General features: G+C 35.5%; 2 protein-coding genes and 1 long non-coding RNA gene across 3 annotated transcripts; 2 read left to right on the plus strand and 1 right to left on the minus strand.

Annotated features, from left to right (window-relative positions):
* Positions 1–4881: 4881 nt before the first annotated feature.
* LOC133694134 (uncharacterized) lies at positions 4882–5584 on the plus strand. Its single transcript, XR_009842235.1, has 3 exons — positions 4882–5005; positions 5195–5406; positions 5515–5584. It is a non-coding gene; the product is annotated as an uncharacterized LOC133694134 (long non-coding RNA).
* Positions 5585–7026: 1442 nt separating this feature from the next.
* LOC133674683 (receptor-like protein 7) lies at positions 7027–10191 on the minus strand. The gene has a single exon (XM_062095917.1). The coding sequence runs from the start codon at positions 10138–10140 to the stop codon at positions 7162–7164; it is 2979 nt and encodes a 992-aa protein (XP_061951901.1). The 5' UTR covers positions 10141–10191; the 3' UTR covers positions 7027–7161.
* Positions 10192–16996: 6805 nt separating this feature from the next.
* On the plus strand, positions 16997–19711 carry LOC133703782 (uncharacterized). Its single transcript, XM_062128496.1, has 2 exons — positions 16997–19297; positions 19409–19711. Exons 1-2 carry the CDS (start codon positions 16997–16999, stop codon positions 19709–19711), a joined length of 2604 nt encoding a protein of 867 aa, XP_061984480.1.
* Positions 19712–19925: the final 214 nt, after the last annotated feature.

The raw sequence follows: 19925 nt of genomic DNA on the forward strand, positions 1-19925 counted from the left end.
TTTTATTTCAGGATAGTTATTAGAAATTTATGTAATTATATTCTTACTTGATTTTTCTAATTCTAAAATTGTAATTTTTTATATTAATTATACTTTAATCTTCAATTTCTTAAATTTATTAATAATCAATTCAATTTTGATTAGTCATTCCAATTAAAAATTTTACTAATAATTCTTGATGTAAATGAGCCGTTAAATTCTTAATATATTGGTTTAAATATAAATTATGATTCTTATTAAAAAAAATTAAATAATTTAATTTATTATTAATTCAAGTATAATATTATCTAGTAACGTGTCATAATATCCAAATATAAAAATATTATATATGGTTAAACTTAGCTTTTCATTAATTATTTTCTTTAAAGAAGTAAAGTTAGAGGAAAATTTTAGCTAGTAATTATTTGGAGAGAAAGATAAACCAGATTAAGTAATGAAGTAGAAATTGGTTCTTATGATATCCACACAAATAAAAAATGATAATACAACTATCTAGGTGGTGGTCCAATAGTAAGAGTTTGGAATCAAGAGGTTTGCTCTTTTTGTGGTCTCAAATTCGATCCCTATAATTGCTCATATGATGACTACTGAAGGTTTATATGGTCATTAACTTTAGGACCCATAGAATTAGTCGAGACACATAAAAACTGGTCCGAACATCCATATTAAACTAAAAAAAATGATAATGCTAATTAAAAGTGTAGGACACTTGGATAATTAGAGATGAAATACGTGAGGATGTAGGAGCAAGGAAAAAAAAAGGACACGTAATCTGGCATGTAGTCAAGACGAGACAAAACATTGAAAACAACGTCCTTGGAATTTGAATCCCAATTTGCATTTGACTTGTGACGTGTGTACTTACGTTAATATCGTCATTTTGAACCTCACTATACTTGTGTTGGCGCTACCATTATAGGATGTAATTTGTATATTAAAAGGTAAGATATTCCATTTTAACATAACAAATCTGTGTTATATGTCGTGATATTAAGATAATTTGATAGAAAAAATTTAAATAAAATTATAAAATTAATAATAATAATAATAATAATAATATTAAATGATGATATAAAAAAAACAAAAAAAAATATAATCCTTATTAACTTTTTAAATTCATTATCCGGATCATAAAACCAAAAACACTATATATGAAAAAATTATGAAGTTTAATCCCTAAAAATTAAAATGTTGAAAAAAAAATTATGTAGAGAAATCCAAAATAAAAATTAAAAGAATAAGAGTTAAAATCTAAGAGTTAAATAGAAAAGAATAAAAACATTAACAAAAATAAAAAAATAAAAAATAAAAAATATAATATACTATCAACTTGAATTGAAGAATAAAATTAAAGATAATAAATTTTTTATAAAAAGGGTTAGGAAAAAAAAAAGAAATAATGAGAATAAGGATCATGATAAAATGTTTTTTGAACATGTTGAATTTCTCAATGGTTTTCTTACATAAAAAACCATAAATATAAATTGAAAAACTTATGTATGTATCCAATTAAATAAATTACAAACTATTGTGTACATAAATAAATAAAAATCATTAACAGTAAATAAAAACGCAACGCAGTTGGAAAAATTAAGAGACAAATATAAATTAATAAATTTAATATTGCAACATGGATCATTTACGTGATTGTATTTAATGAATTTATTTATTAAAATCAATTTGTAATAGAAATTAACACATATATAATCTATAGAATAGAATTAAAAAAAATTAATATGCAAGGATGCATATATTAAATATCATAAAAATTTGATTTTTAATATATATAATATAGATGAATTAAACTAACCTTTTAAAAAATTAAACACATTCAATACAATAATATTAATTAAAATAAGCCAAATAAATAATAAAAAAAGGTATTAATTAAAACATAAATTTAAAAATTACTTTAAGTTAAAAAAAAGTATTAATAAATACATCAAAGTTAAAAAAAAAGAAAAGAAAAAAAGAATGATATGAGGCCGATTCAAAAGATATTTGAGAAAATAATACGGTTTGTAGTTTGCACAACAAATTTCACAAGTACTTTCATCATCATTAATACATCAAACAACGCAATATCACAAATATTCCAAATCCCCCCCAAAAAAAAATCCTTGCAATGGTCGGCCATTTAGGCTCAATTGTCTTCCAATTGGCTTTCAATTTCTCTAATAATATACCTTGATCATTTTGAGTTTCCTTTAATAATTACTCATGAACCCTAAAAAATTCAAAACTTAGATATCCATTTAAATTGGTTCATGAAAATATTCTTCAATTTCAAACTAGATTATCATTTCTATTTGGATGCGATGTATGTGGAGATATTAAAACCAAATCGTGTAAACCGAGTTAGTAACATAGCATACACAGTTGGTTAGGTTTGTGTTTATCTAGCGAAAATCCACTCGTGGGCACTTGCCCTATTAATTTCCCTAAGATGTAAGTAATAGTCCTTATAATTTAATAGAAGTTCAAAATAGTCCTTATATTAAAATTATTTAATTTATCTCTAATCAACTTCTCTTTTCTATATATAGAGAGCTAAATTAAAAGATATGAAGATAATTCAACGTATATATAATACGAGCATCGAGTTAGTAATTCTTCTATCATTTTTTTCCTATTTCGAATTCATCCCGTTGTGTCTAAATTGGTGGCTAATTGTTTATAATTCATTAAGAAAGGACAATATTTTAAAAAAGGATTAAAGTAAAAAATAAATGGAATCAGATGGCCCTTTTAAAATTGGTGTGAAAAAAATAAATTTGGTTCTTCTACTTTTCAATCTATAAATTGTTTGTCCCTTTCTCTTAATTTTCAGTTCTTAGATTTAAGAGAAAAGAGATAAGATAACTGAATTTTAGTGGTAGAGAGAAAAAAAATAGTTTATTGACACCAATTTTGACCATAAAAATATCAATTTTAATATCAATAAGTTTCATTCGATGAGATGAGTTCCATTGAAGCCTTAACCTTGTTTAAGAGAGTATATATGATCTTATGAATTTTTTAAAATTTAGGTTGATTTTTGTGTTTTTGATTGATATTTTAGTTGTTTGAAGCCATAAATAAGTTTATTATGTAGGCTATTTTTTTTAGGTTTTTTGAGTAATAAATGGGTTGAAAACAATTTGGGCTTAAAATACTCTCGCCTCGACTTTCAATCGCCAAATTCTAGGGCAACAGAAGTTGACACCGTTTGGGAACGTGGTGCAAACCACGTTCCCAAAAAATTCAAAATTTTTTGCTAAAATTTAATATGTTTTATATGTTTTAAATCGTTTTGATGTGTTGATATCAAAAATAATTTTTAAAAAATAAAAAAAAATCATTGGCATGCATTTCAGCACGAAAAAGTTATTTAAAAAACAACCACAACCACACTGCTAAACAAACTCGTTGTAGCATTTACAATTTTTTTAAAAAATTTAAAAGATGGATGACACATTATCCTCTCTAATATAAAAACATTAGAAGCATGGTCCAATGCTTATATTTTTGAGTATAGCCACCCAAGCCTAAATGCTTGCTTTTTGTTTGTTCGTCCATCAATTTCTTTTGCTTCCTTTTTAATTCAATTTCATTCAAATAAATAATTATATGGGGTTATATTTATCTCATGAACCGGGTCACAATTTTTGCAAGTTTACATAAATTGACTTGAGCTTTTTTTTAACGTTTAATTTCTTAGATTGATTTTTTTTTAATTTTATCCTTTAATATTGAGATGATTAGAAATTAAGATTCATAATTTTTTTTAATTTTATTTTCATGAGGCTATTATAGTCTTATGACATGAGTTGCAGATTTAGTAGGTTAACTGAGGCTGACTTGGATCAATTTTTTTTGGTCAATTTTTTTTTAATTTCATCATTCAACACTCAGTTAATTGAGGATTATGTTTCGTATTTTTTTAACACTTGCTTTCAATGAAGTTATTACAGTTTCATAATCCAGATTATGGATTTAACATATTAATCCTAATTGACTTGATTCAATCAAATATGTTTTTATCTTAATATTATATTTTAAAATATTATTTTTATATTTTCTTAGTTAGACTATGTTTTAAACTTGCTTAGTCAATCGGGTTATATTGGCAATTGCTGTCAATAATTTTTTTTTAGCATCCCAAAAAATTGATTTGGCTCATGCTACAATGATGTAGTAAACTCCTATCTAATTAACCAATGGGGTGACACACGAATGATTCACCCACAGAACATTTTGTAATGAGTAACGCATCAATCTTAAATTTGGAAGAATACAAAAAGATAATCATAAAAATAATATAAATATGGGATATCGTGAGTCTATATTTGAACTAGAAATCTAAAAGATTACCAATTCGAATAATCTTCACCCAGCTTATACCCTTCATTAGACAAAATCTTACCAGCACCTTTGTTGGTCACCACAAAAGCAAAAATCGTGAAGTAGAAGAGGAGGATAATGCAGAGAAACAATGACTGGGAGGTATACCAACGAGCCATGACATGTGACAACACACGCCAATTAGACCGACTGTTAGGTAGTAATTGATATTGTGATAAAAATTATGTTTTAAAATATTTTTTTAATTAAAAATATATTAAATTAATATATTTTTTTATTTTTTAAAAATTTATTTTTGATATTAACATATTAAAATAATAAAAAAATATAAACTATTATTTTAATATATTTTTAAATAAAAATCACTTTAAAATACAATCACCTTTAAATACCATGGAAATCCTCGACCAAACCGTAACTTTCTTTTCAACCAAACAATATCAAAATCCGTCCAAGTCCAAAGTAACTTCTGGTCCATAAGCACACATACAAGCAAATCTAATTATAGCCCACTTTCCGCTATTTTTATTCCGTCATGTTCTTCCAAAACACACACTTTTTCTCTCGGTGAAAAACATGTCGGAGGCATCACCAGGAAGTTCTTCACTGGCAAGTCCAAGTATTCAAATGGTTTTGAAATCAGTCTCCGAGAGACTTCTTTGTAAGTTTTTTTTTTTTTTTTAAGATTAATGTGAGTGTCCGGATCGATTTCTGCACACCTTAACTAATCCTACAGGCTCTAAAGTTAACGATCATGTAAACTTTTAGTAACTCTAAGATTTGTGAGATTCGAACTAGTGATCTCTAGAGAGCAAACCTAGAATCTGATCAGTTGAGTTACACCTTTCAGGGTTCTTTCTTGATAAGTCTCTTTCTTGATAAGTCCTTCTATGCATATCAATATGACTCGACAATGAGCAAAGTGGTCTTTGGTCTCCACTAATACCTGCCAGAAGGGTTTTCTTGGCTTCACCAGCAGGCCATATTTATTCCGAAGATGAGTTTTTCTCAAAGCTTAAGAAAGCAAAGAGAGCGTGTACAAGGCGCATTGCTTGTTTCAATGTAAGTCTACTAATCATGGCAAATCTCTTCATTATGATATCATTTTTATTGTTTCAGTTCGCCGGGGTTTCTTCTTCATGCTTTTATATACAATTCTCTATTTTTCAGCATATGAGCAATTCCAGATAACGCTATGCATGTTCTTCAGTTCTCAATTAGTTCATTGCATTTCGTGGGGAGAAAAATATGTCGAGTAATTCGCATATCTTGGATCATAAATTATGTGCATCCGTATTTGATATCTTTTTCATGGATACATTACATGGATGTATGCATGCTGATTATGTAAAAGTTAAATTTATATATAGATACAAAGCGGAAATTTCCCTTCTTTGTTAAGATTATTTATTGGTATTGTTTTTGATTAATTATTATTTGGGTAACATTTTTTTTATCCAGAAAATAAATAATGTTTGGATGCTTTTTTCCCCTTAACTCGCAGGCCTTTTGGTGCAATTAAAAGACGACTGCCTTAATTAGTGCCATCCTCGCCTTAATTGCCTTTACAAAAGGCATGTTTTGTCTCAAATCATCGTTCCCAGACTGCATTGGGAAGCTTAAGTATTGTAAGAAAAGGTTAATCAAGTTAAAAAAGAAATATTGTATCCTAAGCATTCCCGTTTAACCACGACGTACGTACACGATGTATTTTTTCTGATACACATGGGCACATGTAATGTGCTACTTTCTCATTCTAAAATTACAGCAGTTATCAACGGAGTCAAAAGGGTATTCCAGTCCAAACTATAGTATTAAAACCCGGTTCGGTCTGATGAGTTGACCCAGAACTTGGGGCTAGAACCGGGCTTAGTTTATAAAAAAATATTGTTAGACAATACCTGGTTGTAATCCGTTGATTATATTTTTTTAAAACCAACACGATATCGTTTTGATTTATATAAAAGAAATTAAGTTTAACCCAGGTAATCCGGTCAAAACTTGTGATCCGGACCTTGAGCCAGGTCATCATGGAGCCAAGTTTAAAAACATGGGTAAAAAAAACCCTTGAAGTATATGTTCTTGTATAACGTTTATATCTCTTTTAGATGACTAATGCACTTAGATTCCAATGGAACAGTACTGTATGCCAATATTGTTCTTTTTATTACTTGTATGATATATGTACCACACTTTAAATCTTCAACAATAACTGTGTTCAACTTTAGAAGTTCTTGCTTAGATACAAGTTTAATTTGTGTTTTCTGATTCCAAAATAAAGAACTGAAGAGGTAGAATATATTTGAGTTAGCACAATAACGCATCATGGGACACGGCCAGCAATCTAAAGGGATTTTCAGACTGGATTTCCTGCTAAAAAGCCAGGCATTTGCTTTCGAATCAGAGGACAGTACTGCATAATTAACAGCTCAATTATGATCCAAAGGTGTAACAAGCTTCCTCTCTGTTTTTCTAAATTCTTCTTTTGTCTGCTTGAATAAGATTCCCTCTCTTTTACTTTTTCACTGTGTGAATCAATGTATGGGTCAGTTTTAAAGTGGATGCAACCATGGTAGATGGTCTGCATAAGAAATCTTGGTCGTTACTGTTGTTTTTTATGAAGGCAATGCACTAACAAAGTAAAGAGAAACAAACAAATATATTATTTTGCGAGAGCTTATTTTACCAGAAAATCCCATCCTCTTTGTCTGGCTGACAAGAAGACTAGGCAAGACAACTTGTAAAGAAATGGACAATTACTAGCTAATATACAGATAGGGAAGCATGCAAACCTAACCTGAGAGCACCACTTGCTTTTTATATATTCCTCTTCGTCCGTCTTCTTAACCATTTCTTTTGTTCAACCTCGACCTTCCTTACGAACCATTGTGGCTTTCCTGTCGTGAATACAATATATCCCATGGACAATCCAATCACCAGCCCACATCCATAACCTATCATGGCAAACTTCCAATTAAATAAGCTTGCAGGATCTTCTTTCTCTTGGAATGGTGGGGGTTGTGGTGCCACATCACCACTACATTTCACAGATAACGGAAACCCGCACAACCGCAAGTTTCCAACATATGAATCATTCTGAAAGGTGTCAAATTGACTGCCATGAGGAATAGGGCCTACAAGCTGATTATATGAGAGGTTTAGTACTGCAAGGAAGGTCAGCCTTGTTAATTGTGAAGGAATGCCTCCACCAAGCCCATTTGATGAGAGATCCAGTGATTCAAGTGCTGTCAGGTTCCCAAGTGATGATGGTATTTCACCAGTGACGCTGTTTCTCGAAATATTAAGGACTAGGAGTGAACTAAGAAGTCCAACCTCCTTTGGAATCTGTCCTTCAAATCGGTTGCTTGATAGGTCCATGGTTGTAAATATAGTTAGTATTCTCTCCATTGGAATCTCTGTCCCTTTCATCGTCAAAACTATAGAATCCTGATAATATATTTCCCCTATATACTTTGGTGTAGCTTTAACTTCTCCATCCACTTTCTTCATAGCTTGAAAATTTGCAATGTACTGTGTCGGCAGAAGGCCGATGAAATCATTGTGCGAGAGATCAATGATTCTTAGACTAGAGAAAGGAGATATCACAGTGGGATTGCCTATAGAACCATGTAGTCTGTTAGAGCGGAGCACCAGAACCTGTAGCTTCGGAAGAGTTTGCAGCCAAAGGGGAAAACTATCATTTATGTAATTGTTTCCCAGATCGAGGACTTCCAACATTTTGCAATTAGCTAAGGATAGTGGTAACGATCCTTCCAACTCATTGCCATTCAAATCAAGACTTCTTATTTTATTTCCCTCTGTAAATGATCCTGGAATGGTGCCATGGAAGCTGTTGCTCCTCAAATTCAACACGGATAGTTCAGTACTGAAGTTCCCCAAGCACTGTGGAATATTGCCACTCAAACTATTATTCGATAAGTTTATGATCTGGAAGGTGGTGATATTGCAAATCCAAGGTGGGATTTCTCCAGTGAGTTTATTATTTGCTATTAAAAGAATGTACATGGATTGTGGAAGAATTGGAAATGGTTGTTGAAGCAAGTTGGAAGTGAGGTCAAGATATTGTAAGCTGGGTGGAAGTTCATTTACAATGGTCAGAAAGTTGTGAGAAAGATCCAAATATTGCAAAGACTGCATCCCCTTTGCTGACAGCCATTTGGGAATTTCTCCATGAATTCTATTGTGGGATAGAGACAAAAAGTTGAGCTGATTTTGAATTTTCAAGAAGTCTGGGAACTCAATTATGTTGCAAGACGACAATGCCAGTTTGTAGAATTGGGGCCAGGTTGAGTTCCTATTATTATTAGTGACGACAGACAGACTGTTGTGTGAAAGATCAAGTCCCCAAAGGTTTTTCATGTTTGAAAACAGGTTTAAGTCCACAATGCCACTCAAGTTGTTTGATGAAACATCAAAATTGGTGAGATTCACCAATTCAGAGATTGATGGTGGAATAAGACCATTTATCTTGTTACTTTCCAGTCTTATTTCTTGCAAAGACTTTGACCAATGTTCACCAAGTTCTCCAGTGAGGTGGTTATTATTAAGGTTAAACCAGACCAATGATGGGAGACCGAACAAACAAGATGGTATTGTGCCACTGAGCAAGTTATAAGATAGGTCAAGATAAGTAACATTGTCAAGGCCACATATGTGATCAGGAAGAGTCCCCTCGAGTTGGTTTTGAGACAGGTCTAAACGTAAAAGTTCAGTGAGGTTAAAGACAGATGATGGCAACATACCACTGAAACTACCGATTTGAAGGGATAGGCTGTTTAGTTTGCTGAGGTTGCCGAAAACATCCGGGATCTGCCCTGTCCAGTTGTTATTCGAAAGATCTAATTCATTGAGCTGTCGAAGATTCCCAAGCGAAGCTGGAACTGATCCGTGGAAAGCACAGTTTCCAAGATCCAACACCTTGATGGAGTCAAGATTGCCAATTATATCTGGCAATCCTCCTGAGAAACTTGTGGAGCCAAGCTTCAACAGTTCAAGGGAACTGCTCCAATTGGACACAGGTAAATGCCCGTATAGATCGCTATTCAACAATAAATTCAGGAGCTGGAGGTTTGGTAGGTGGAAAATGTTTTCCGGGAATTGTCCTTGCAATCCACATAATGCGAGGCTGAGAGAAGTTAATGAAGAAGATAGGTTCATCAAGGAACCAAGATCAACTGAAGACATGTTTATGTAATCAAGAAAAATCTCTCTTACTAGAGTAAGGTTTTGGACAATCATTTTCATGGCTGGTGCTTCGAGTATCAATGGTTCATTCAAAGAAAGATCAAGAGAGATCAATTTGGACAAGTGAGATATTTCAGTTGGGACTTGACCTGAGAACCATGTGCTAGAAAGGTTAAGGTGTGTCAAACTTGAAAACATACCAAACTCAGGTGGAATGGAGGAGCGGTTAAAATAATTGAAAGCAAGGTTGAGTCTCCGAAGGTGTGAAAGGTGAAAGAGACTGCTGTTGGAACTGAGGTTGCCTCTAAGACCACTGCAACTAAGGTCAAGAGCGATCACATGACCTGTGACCCCATGGCATGCGACTCCATCCCACGAGCAGCAATCTGTTCCAGATTTCCATGAGGCCATCCTATGATAAGGAGGGCTGCAATCCAATGAAGCGGATTCATCATACTCAAATCCATCCTTAAGTTGGAGTAAAGCATAGCTTTCATCTTTGGGGCATAATTGTGACACAGTTAGTTGACAATACAACTTCAATATCAGGAGGCAGAAGATGACTTGACCAGCCCGTCCTGAGCAACTCATTGTTCTCACGCAAGTCTGAGATTGAAGGCGAGGTGATGCTTGGAAAGGAGGTACAAAATGGTGGAAGTTATGTTCACTTTCTGCACCAACTTGTTCGATATATCAGTCAGCAATATTAATCTTTCAAAATAAATTAATTCTTTCAAACTCATGTATAATTCTTGGATGTTTCGTGTTTGCAGTCTTGTGAGGTTTAGCGAGATGGGAAAAAAAGAGAGACTAAAAAACATTTTAATTTAGACTTCGCATCATATCCAGTTATTTTAACATATCATGAACATTCTCCTTAAAAACTGATACCTTTGCAAGTCAACGATGGTTGGCAAAGTTCATGATAGACAGACACGTTCCGACACAGCAAATAAAAAGAAAAAGAAAAAGATCTCACGCAAGGGGTTAATTTATTCATTTTGAATAAAAAAACTGAATGCTCGGAGTCATTTTGTTCATGTAAAACTCTTTCGAACAGTATAGGTGATAGGAACATGTTGAAATGGTCGAACAAATTAAAGTAATTAGTTGATGATGTTAAGGAAATGGTTGCAAGCTGTTACATTGGACGCTAATAGATGTGACAGGTGGAATGGAAGTGCCATTATTAATTAGATTATTCGAGTCCTTCTCTGTTTGATTGAAAAACAAGCAAAAAAAAAAAAAAAACACACACACACACGCACAGAATTTGCGTTCTGTCCACACGGAGAGTTAAGATAATCGATCACTTTAACATTGGATTTTCAAAATCCTAGGTGCTTTTTTTGCGTTCTGTCCACACGGAGAGTAAAGGTGAATTCAGTGTGCCCTTGGATATAAATAATTATTCACCAGTAATTTTTTTTTGTCTTTTTAAACAAATTAATGAACTAATTATTGTTGGTAATATAATTTTTTTATTAGGATTAATTAGTTATTATTAGGTTAATTGGAAACAATTTGATTATTTTTTTAAAACTTTTTCAGGTATAGTAAAATAATTAAATTACTCTTAAAAAAATTAATTTAATTGGAGTCTAGAGGCTTTCTTGCCTTTTTATTTTTTAAAGAATAATAAAATAATTTAATTATTTTTAAAAGTAAAATTTCTTTAACTCTCATCCATGGGCCTTTTTGTATTTTTTTCGTGGTTTATTCGTAATAATCAAGTTGATTGATGAACAATTTAGTCTTTTAATAAATATAAAAATAAAAATAAAAAAGAAGTTGGTGTGTGCAACACACGTGCAACCTCTAGAATGCCTTCGCGATCTTCAGGTGGTGCATACGACATCACCCAACATCTTTTATGATGGTGTTTGATTGTCTCGATGACTCCTCCATGCTTGGACAACACGTGTGACAAATAAATCTCCGGTTCAGCACCACTAATTTTTTCTTTTTAATTCTTCTTCTCTTACGTCTTTTAATTTTTGTGTTTAACCCTTCAAATTTCAAAGTAGTTTAAAGATGATGACAAGGTTAATAATAAAAAAAAAGTGATGTCAACATAAGTTATAAGTTATGAACAAATTATATATGTTCGTAGATTTTCATGAGAGCCTAGATTGTAGTAAGAAAGGGAGCTGTTAAGGACAACCCAAAAGTAGAAGAAGGATGGCTGTTATATGGCAGTTCACATGGAAGAATTTAGGCCAAATGATAGCACAAGGTGTGAAAATTTAGATTAATTGGGATAAAAAAATATCAAAAAGTGTAGAAACATAAATTTTCCACCAATCAAATTTCACCATGTGTTATTTATTCTTTAAAATAAAGAATAAAATAAAATTAAAATAAATGACATGGAAAACAAATGAGCCTTCAAATATTTATTGGCCAATGAAAAGTTGACACTTGAGATGAGATATTCAAGATATCTTGTCATAAAGGCAAAATTCCGTCAATAAAGACCAACCAATAAAATTATGCCACGTGGCATTGGAAAAGGACCTGAGAGCCCCTACAGATCTCTATAAATAGAGGGCCTCAACCTAAAGGCAGGGGATTGGATTCCAGGGGATACAAATTTTCTTCAAGACTCTCTCTCTCTGTCTTCAAGCAAGGAAGCTCTCTCTCAAAGAGTTCTCAAGCCTCCTTCATCTACGCTTGAAGTTTAACAAGAACGAAGCTCTGTTGGATCAAGCCAAAACGTCCCATAAGAGTTCTTCAACAACACTTTGAAGACAAATCAAGGTACTCTTCAAAGCATCAAATCACAACATCTCGCTTCGCAATACACGCCCAAATTCGCGTTCTTGCAAAGCACAAATCTTAGCTTGATTACTCAAATAAATCAAGTCACCATACATCAAATCCAAGGGAGGAATTAGAGGATTGCCATATTCTTTTGATAGAATATATTATATAGAGATTGTACCCATTCATATATTTAATAAAATCATATATTTGTACACGTGTGCTTGTTTAATTTCAGGTGCACAAAATTGTGTCTACAAATTTCTGGCGACTCCACTGGGGAATCTCTACCTTTCATCTCTTCCCTTCAAGAAAGAATTTTCAACAAAACTCTCAATGGCAACTACGAGGAACATGATCACCATTGTCGCTTCGAAGAGCAACAAGGCCATTGATTCAAGTCCCCAACATACTATTGAAGATTCTTCAACCCCGCCATTGAAAACAAAATCCATCGTCGAGTTGTATGCACAAACTAGGCCGATTCTCAAGTTAACATCAACTTCGAATGCAAGAGGGGCACAAGATGTCGCCTCAAAGATGAAGCCACAAGCAACTCCACTACAAAAGTCAAGTGAGGCGCGCGAAATTGTCTTCAGCACTCAAGGTGACTTTGACAATTCACCTATGGAAACTTCTCCATGTCAATCACCAAGTAAGGCTTCGGGTTCTAGCACCATGTCAGTGATGATGACCGAGACAACATCTTTAGAAGATCAAGTGGCTAACTTGACAAAACTCGTCGAGGGGCTTTCGACTTCACTCAAGGCAAAAGACCACGAGATAGCAAAGTTGATGAACAAACTTGAGAGCTTGAACGAAGGAGGCCAAACCTCGACTACCAAGGCTTTTCAAGTAAATCAACTAGATGTCATTGAGGAGTCTGCAATCGGAGCTGTGAAGAATATACATGGTATTACTGATGGCATATTCACCACAAATCAATTGAAAGAACTCATCAAGGAAGCCATCACAGACCAGGTGGAAAGCTCAATTCAACCCTCATATTATGCGAAGCCGTACACCCAAAGAATCGACCTGTTAAAGATGCCTCTAAGTTACCAACCACCAAAGTTTCAACAGTTCGATGGCAAAGGAAATCCTCGACAACATATAGCTCACTTTGTGGAGACTTGCAATAATGCCAGGACTAATGGTGATCTCATGGTAAAACAGTTTGTTCGTTCCTTGAAAGGTAATGCCTTTGACTGGTACACTGACTTGGAATCTTGCTCGATTGATACTTGGGAGCAGTTGGAGCGTGAGTTTCTTAACCGCTTTTACAGCACTCGTCGTGTGGTTAGCATGATTGAACTCACTAATGCACGTCAGTGGAAGGAAGAGCCTGTCATCGACTACATTCATCGGTGGAGAAACCTTAGCCTCAACTGTAGAGATCGACTCACCGAAACTTTTGCGCTAGACATGTGTATTCAAGGGATGCATTGGGGACTACGATATATCCTACAAGGCATCAAACCAAAGTCTTTCGAAGAATTGGCTACTTGTGCACATGATATGGAACTTAGCATTGTGGCGGCTGAAAGTTCATTATTACCTATGCAAAAGCCTAAAAGAAATAAGCCTGAAGGTCGTAGATTCGGAAAGAGCACTCTGAAGGTTGAGGGAAAGCAATCTTTAGTAGTTAACTCGACTGCTGTAAGGGTACCAACTGGAGTTAAGAGGAATGATCATGCAGCGCCGATTACTTTTCAAAAGGGTGAAAGAAAGAAACCATCATTGAAAGAGCGACAAGAAAAAGTGTATCCATTCCCTGACTCAGACATATCTAGGATGCTGGATGATCTGCTTGAGGCAAATATCATTGAGTTGCCGGAGGTGAAACGCCCTGAAGAAGCAAACCAAGTAGATAATCCGAATTATTGCAAATATCATCGCTTAATCAGTCATCCCGTAGAGAAGTGTTTTGTGTTGAAAGACAAGATCATGAGGCTACACGAGAATGGAGATATCGTTTTTGATGATGAAATAACAACCTCTAATATCACAACCACGGTCAATTTAGGATCATGTCAATCACTCTCTACAATAAGTTTCGGCTCCTGTGAACCTATAAGACTTGATGCCATTTTCCCGATGAGCTTCACTGCATCCTCAAGTCAAACTCCATGTATAACCCTCACACCTCAAGTTGATGACTTGAAGCCTGAATGGTCTGAAAATTATGATGATGAAGGATGGACTTTAGTCACACGTAGAAGAGGAAGGAGGAAGCACATGCAAATGACAAAGCCAACAAGAATGAGGATCTCAATGGTGAGGAAGCTAATTGGTGAGCCGATACGCCGAAAAACTTAACAAAAATCCATACCAGTTAGAAAGGAGGATTTTTCAGCTCAAAGTATAAGAAAGCCTGTTACACTGAATGAGTACATGCCAACAGAAATGAAAAGAATTGAAAATATACCTGTTGCTTGCTATCAGGTTGATGAAGAGAAAACTCCTATTGATTATGTCATGAAGAAAAGTCATGATGACTCTTCAAACTTATCTCACGGTGTATGCACAACAGAGATATCCTTCAACGATGAAGACTTGTTGCTTGGATCAAAACTCCATAACCAACCTCTTTTCATTAAAGGATATGTTGATGAAAAGATAGTGAATCGCATCTTGGTGGATGATGGCTCGGCGGTCAATATACTACATGTTAAGACTATGAGAGAGCTAGGGATTCCTATGGATGAACTCTTCCCAAGTCATCTGATGATTCAAGGTTTTAATCAAGGAGGGCAAAATGCTATAGAAAAGATAAGACTTGCGATGCACATGGAAGATATGGAATCCAATGCACTTTTCTATGTCATAGATGCCAAAACTACCTACAATATATTGCTTGGACGACCATGGATACATGAAAATGGTATCATCTCCTCAACACTCCACCAATGTTTTAAGTATTGCCGAGATGGACAAGTAAGAAAGATAATGGCAGACACCGATCCCTTCACCATAGCTGAAGCTCACTTTGCAGACGCAAAATTCTATTTCAAGTCAAATATGATGGAAGAACTACGATCACCACCTGACCACTTAGGAGAGGGAATAATTGACTCTAAAAGCTCAAAAGGGCATAAGTCATCTGCAAATGAAGGGGTGTCTCAGCCAATAAAGAATAAAGGAAAAGAAAAGGTGGTAGAAAACTTTGTTGACAATAAACCACCACGTAAAGCCGCGACACTCCGATATATTCCAATATCAGCAAGAAAAGAGGGTCAGTCTTCTTTTGCAAAGGATGAAGAAAAGATCAATAAAGAGCTTGAAAACTTGACCTTGCCAGCTACTAATCTCGCCTTGAACAAGGTTTCAAAACCTTTACTAAAAGGGTTTGTTCATCAAACTGAGTTAGTGGTGATAAATCTTAAAGGACTACCTGATAAACGGTCAAATGGCTTTGATCCCAACGCTTACAAGCTTTTAGCCAGGGCTGGCTATAATCGTGAAGACATCAATGAGATATCAAAGGATGGTGATACGACTCAACTTGAAGATAAACAAGTTTCTGCAAGGACTAGAAAGGCATGGAGAGAGAAGAAAACTTCTGGCAAAACTTTGAGGGCTGGTCTTGGATATGAGTCTTCCACACCACTGTATTTTCATATTAATAAAGAAGCCTCATGGTACATAAACGCGGAAGAAGTGAAGGACAAACAACAAAGTCAGCCGACACCTCTTAGAGCTTCAGTCTGGGATCGTCTTGGTGGAACTACAAGTCATGCTCCTGTTTTTACTAGGATTGGAACCCAAAATAATGGAAGGATGCTAAAACGCACACCAGTCTTTGCAAGACTTGGACAATCCATGTCAAAAGAAACAAGTTTGATGGGTGATTCAAAGGTTCTTCGTAGCAAAATACCTTCACGCATGAAGAGACAATGTGAATGGGTGGTGAGTGCTGAAGAGACATTGAAAGGAAAAACACGCACAATAGTGATAACAAACCCCTCTAATGAAGAAGAAGAAGATGAAATAATATGTCTCACTTCAAATCACATCACTATTGAAGAAGATGATAATGATAAGTTTGTCGTCGAAGAAGATGTTGAGGAAGCTCCATCTTCCCTTGAATCAGAAAATAAGCCTACAATGGATGAACTTAAAGAGGTTAACTTAGGAACTGTTGAAAACCCACGACCAACCTTCATCAATGCAAACTTATCATCTGGAGAGGAAGCGAATTACATGGAACTTCTGATGGAATATCGAGATATCTTTGCTTGGTCCTATGATGAAATGCCAGGTTTAGACCCAAGGGTTGCTGTCCACCAACTAGCAGTGAAACATGGGGCTAGACCTGTAAAACAAACTCAGCGTCGCTTTCGTCCTGAACTCATATCACAGATTGAGGCTGAAGTCAATAAACTTATCCAAGCAGGTTTCATTCGTGAGGTCAAGTATCCTACGTGGATTTCAAATATTGTGCCAGTAAAAAAGAAGAATGGCCAAATACGTGTTTGTGTGGATTTTCGAGACCTTAACAATGCTTGTCCCAAAGATGACTTTCCACTTCCAATTACTGAGATCATGGTAGATGCTACCACAGGTCATGGGAGATTAACCTTCATGGACGGTTCATCTGGCTATAATCAAATTCGAATGGCACCCGCAGATGAGGAGAAGACGACTTTCTAAACTCCAAAAAGGGATATATTGTTATAAAGTCATGCCTTTTGGCTTAAAGAATGCAGGTGCCACTTATCAAAGGGCGATGCAAAAGATTTTTGACGATATGCTTCACCAACATGTTGAATGCTATGTTGATGACCTCGTGGTGAAATCAAAAGAAAAGGAAAATCATTTGCAGGATCTTCGTTTGGTGTTTGAACGGTTACGTCGATTCCAACTAAAAATGAACCCATTGAAATGTGCATTTGGTGTGTCCTCAAGCAAATTCCTAGGGTTTATAGTTCGACATCGAGGAATTGAGATTGATCAGTTTAAGATCGAGGCCATTCTAAAAATGCCGGAGCCAAGAAACATCCATGAGTTGAAGAGTCTCCAAGGAAAGTTGGCCTTCATACGGAGATTTATTTCTAACTTAGTGGGCCGATGTCAACCATTCAACCACTTAATGAAGAAGGATACATCATTCTATTGGGATAAAGCTTGTACTAATGCCTTCAACAAGATAAAAGAATACTTGTTGAACCCACCTGTCCTTCGAGCACCGGTACAGGGACGTCCACTTATCCTCTATATTGCGGCTCAAATACGTTCCTTAGGAGTGTTGTTGGCACAACAAAATGATGAAGGCAATGAAAGTGCTCTCTACTACCTTAGTAGGACATTAAATGGGGTTGAACTGAATTATTCCCCAATAGAGAAGACATGTCTAGCATTGATGTTTGCAATAAAGAAGTTAAGGCATTACCTCCAAGCACATTCAGTAACATTAATCTCCCGAGCTGACCCCCTTAAGTACATCATCTCAAGACCAGTATTATCAGGAAGATTGGCAAAATGGGCTTTATTGCTTCAAGAATTTGAAATTGTCTACGTCTCACAAAAAGCTATCAAGGGGCAAGCACTAACTGATTTTCTGGTTGATCATCCCATTCCCGATGAATGGAAGTTCTCTGAAGACCTACCTGATGAGGATGTTCTGTTTATTGAACTGTCAGAACCATGGAAAATGTTTTTTGATGACACAGCACGACAAGATGGAGCCGGTGCTGGGGTTATATTCATCACACCAGAAGGGGAGGTCTTGCCTTTCTCCTTTTCACTTACCAAATGTTGTTCTAATAACATGGTTGAATATCAAGCTTTGATTCTTGGGTTGGAAATGGCAGTGAATATAAAAATGTCTCGCCTTAAAGTTTTTGGTGATTCTCAATTAGTCATCAGACAACTCCTCTCACTATATGAAATCAGGAAGCCAGAATTCATCCCATATCACAAGTATGCACTTAAACTGATAACATCACTTGATTGTGTCACTTTAGAACATGTACCACGAAAAGAGAATAAGCAAGCCGATGCCTTGGCAAATCTGGCGTCAACACTAGCATCATATAGTGAGGAGATAAAAGTCCCTGTATGTCAAAGATGGGTCGTTCCACCACTAAGCCATGACATAGAAGTGAAAGAACAAGTGGGCGTAGTTTCTGTCTACGAGATTGAAAGAGAAGACTGGCGTCAGCCGCTTATCGATTATTTGAGACATGGAAAACTACCTAAGGACTTACACCATAAGACAGAGGTGAGGCGAAGAGCTTCTCGCTTCATATACTTCCAAGGCACTCTTTATCGATGCTCTTTTGACAGAATCTTTTTGCGCTGTCTCGGAGAAGAAGAAGCAACAAAAGCACTAGAAGAAACTCACTCAGGGATTTGTGGAGCACACCAATCAGGCCCTAAACTTCACTTCCGGATCAAAAGAATGGGATATTACTGGCCAACAATGGTGAAGGATTGCATAGACTATGCTAGAAAATGTCAAAGTTGTCAATTGCATGCTAATTTGATCCACCAGCCACCCGAGCCTTTACACCCGACAGTTGCCTCTTGGCCCTTTGATGCTTGGGGACTTGATGTGGTAGGACCATTGCCGAAAAGCTCCGGGGGGCATCTTTACATATTGGCTGCAACAGATTACTTCTCCAAGTGGACAGAAGCTGCAACATTAAGAGAGGTCAAGAAAGAGACAGTTGTAAGCTTCATCCGAACAAACATCATTTACCGTTATGGGTTACCAAGATACATCATAACCGATAATGGAAAGGAATTCTACAATACAGCCATGAACAAGTTGTGTGCACAGTTCAGTTTCAAACAACATAACTCTTCTATGTACAATGCTCCGGCTAATGGTTTGACGGAAGCCTTTAACAAGACTTTATGCAACATTCTCAAGAAGGCAGTGAATCGCTCGAAGAAGGACTGGCATGAGAGAATTGGGGAGGCGCTATGGGCTTATCGTACTACATTCCGAACACCAACTCAAGCTACTCCATACTCCTTGGTATATGGGGTTGAAGCTGTTCTTCCACTAGAATGTCAAATTCCATCTTGAAGAATTGCGATCCAAGAAGGACTTTCCAATGAAGACAATGTTCGCCTACGCCTTGAAGAGCTTGAAGCTTTAGATGAAAAACGTCTTGAGGCACAACAACGACTAGAATGTTATCAAGCACGACTTTGTAGAGCTTTCAACAAGAAGGTGCGACCACGCTCCTTTCAAGAAGGGGATCTTGTCTTGACAGTACGACGCCCGATAATCATGTCAAAACGCATGGGCAGCAAGTTCCTCTCCAAATGGGATGGCCCTTATGTGGTTCAAGAAGTCTACACCAATGGAGCTTACAAGATTGTTGATGAGAATGGATTGAGGATTGGGCCTATCAATGGCAAATTCTTGAAAAGATACTATGCTTGAAATCTGATGTAGCTCCTGGCCCGCACGAGCTAAAACTGTGAAAGGCATAAAAAAAAGACAAAAAAATGTGAACTACGTTATGACTTGATCCTTTTATCCACAAAGGTACGTAGGCAACTTAGAATTCATTCCAAGTACAGTCATGCAAAAAAAAAAAAAAATCTTTTGAACTACGTTGTGACTTGATCCTTTATCCAAAAAGTTACGTAGGCAA

The sequence above is a fragment of the Populus nigra genome, chromosome 1, assembly GCF_951802175.1.
Source record: "Populus nigra chromosome 1, ddPopNigr1.1, whole genome shotgun sequence".
Taxonomy (NCBI): domain Eukaryota; kingdom Viridiplantae; phylum Streptophyta; class Magnoliopsida; order Malpighiales; family Salicaceae; genus Populus; species Populus nigra.

What these genes read in the sequence shown, in the direction of transcription:
- LOC133674683 (XM_062095917.1), bottom strand. Translation starts at nt 10,140, where the DNA reads ATGAGTTGCTCAGGACGGGCTGGTCAAGTCATCTTCTGCCTCCTGATA.
- LOC133703782 (XM_062128496.1), top strand. Translation starts at nt 16,997, where the DNA reads ATGCCTTTTGGCTTAAAGAATGCAGGTGCCACTTATCAAAGGGCGATG. An exon ending in AAGCTACTCCATACTCCTTG is followed by an intron (nt 19,298 to 19,408) that starts GTATATGGGGTT and finishes CGCCTTGAAGAG; the next exon opens with CTTGAAGCTTTAGATGAAAA.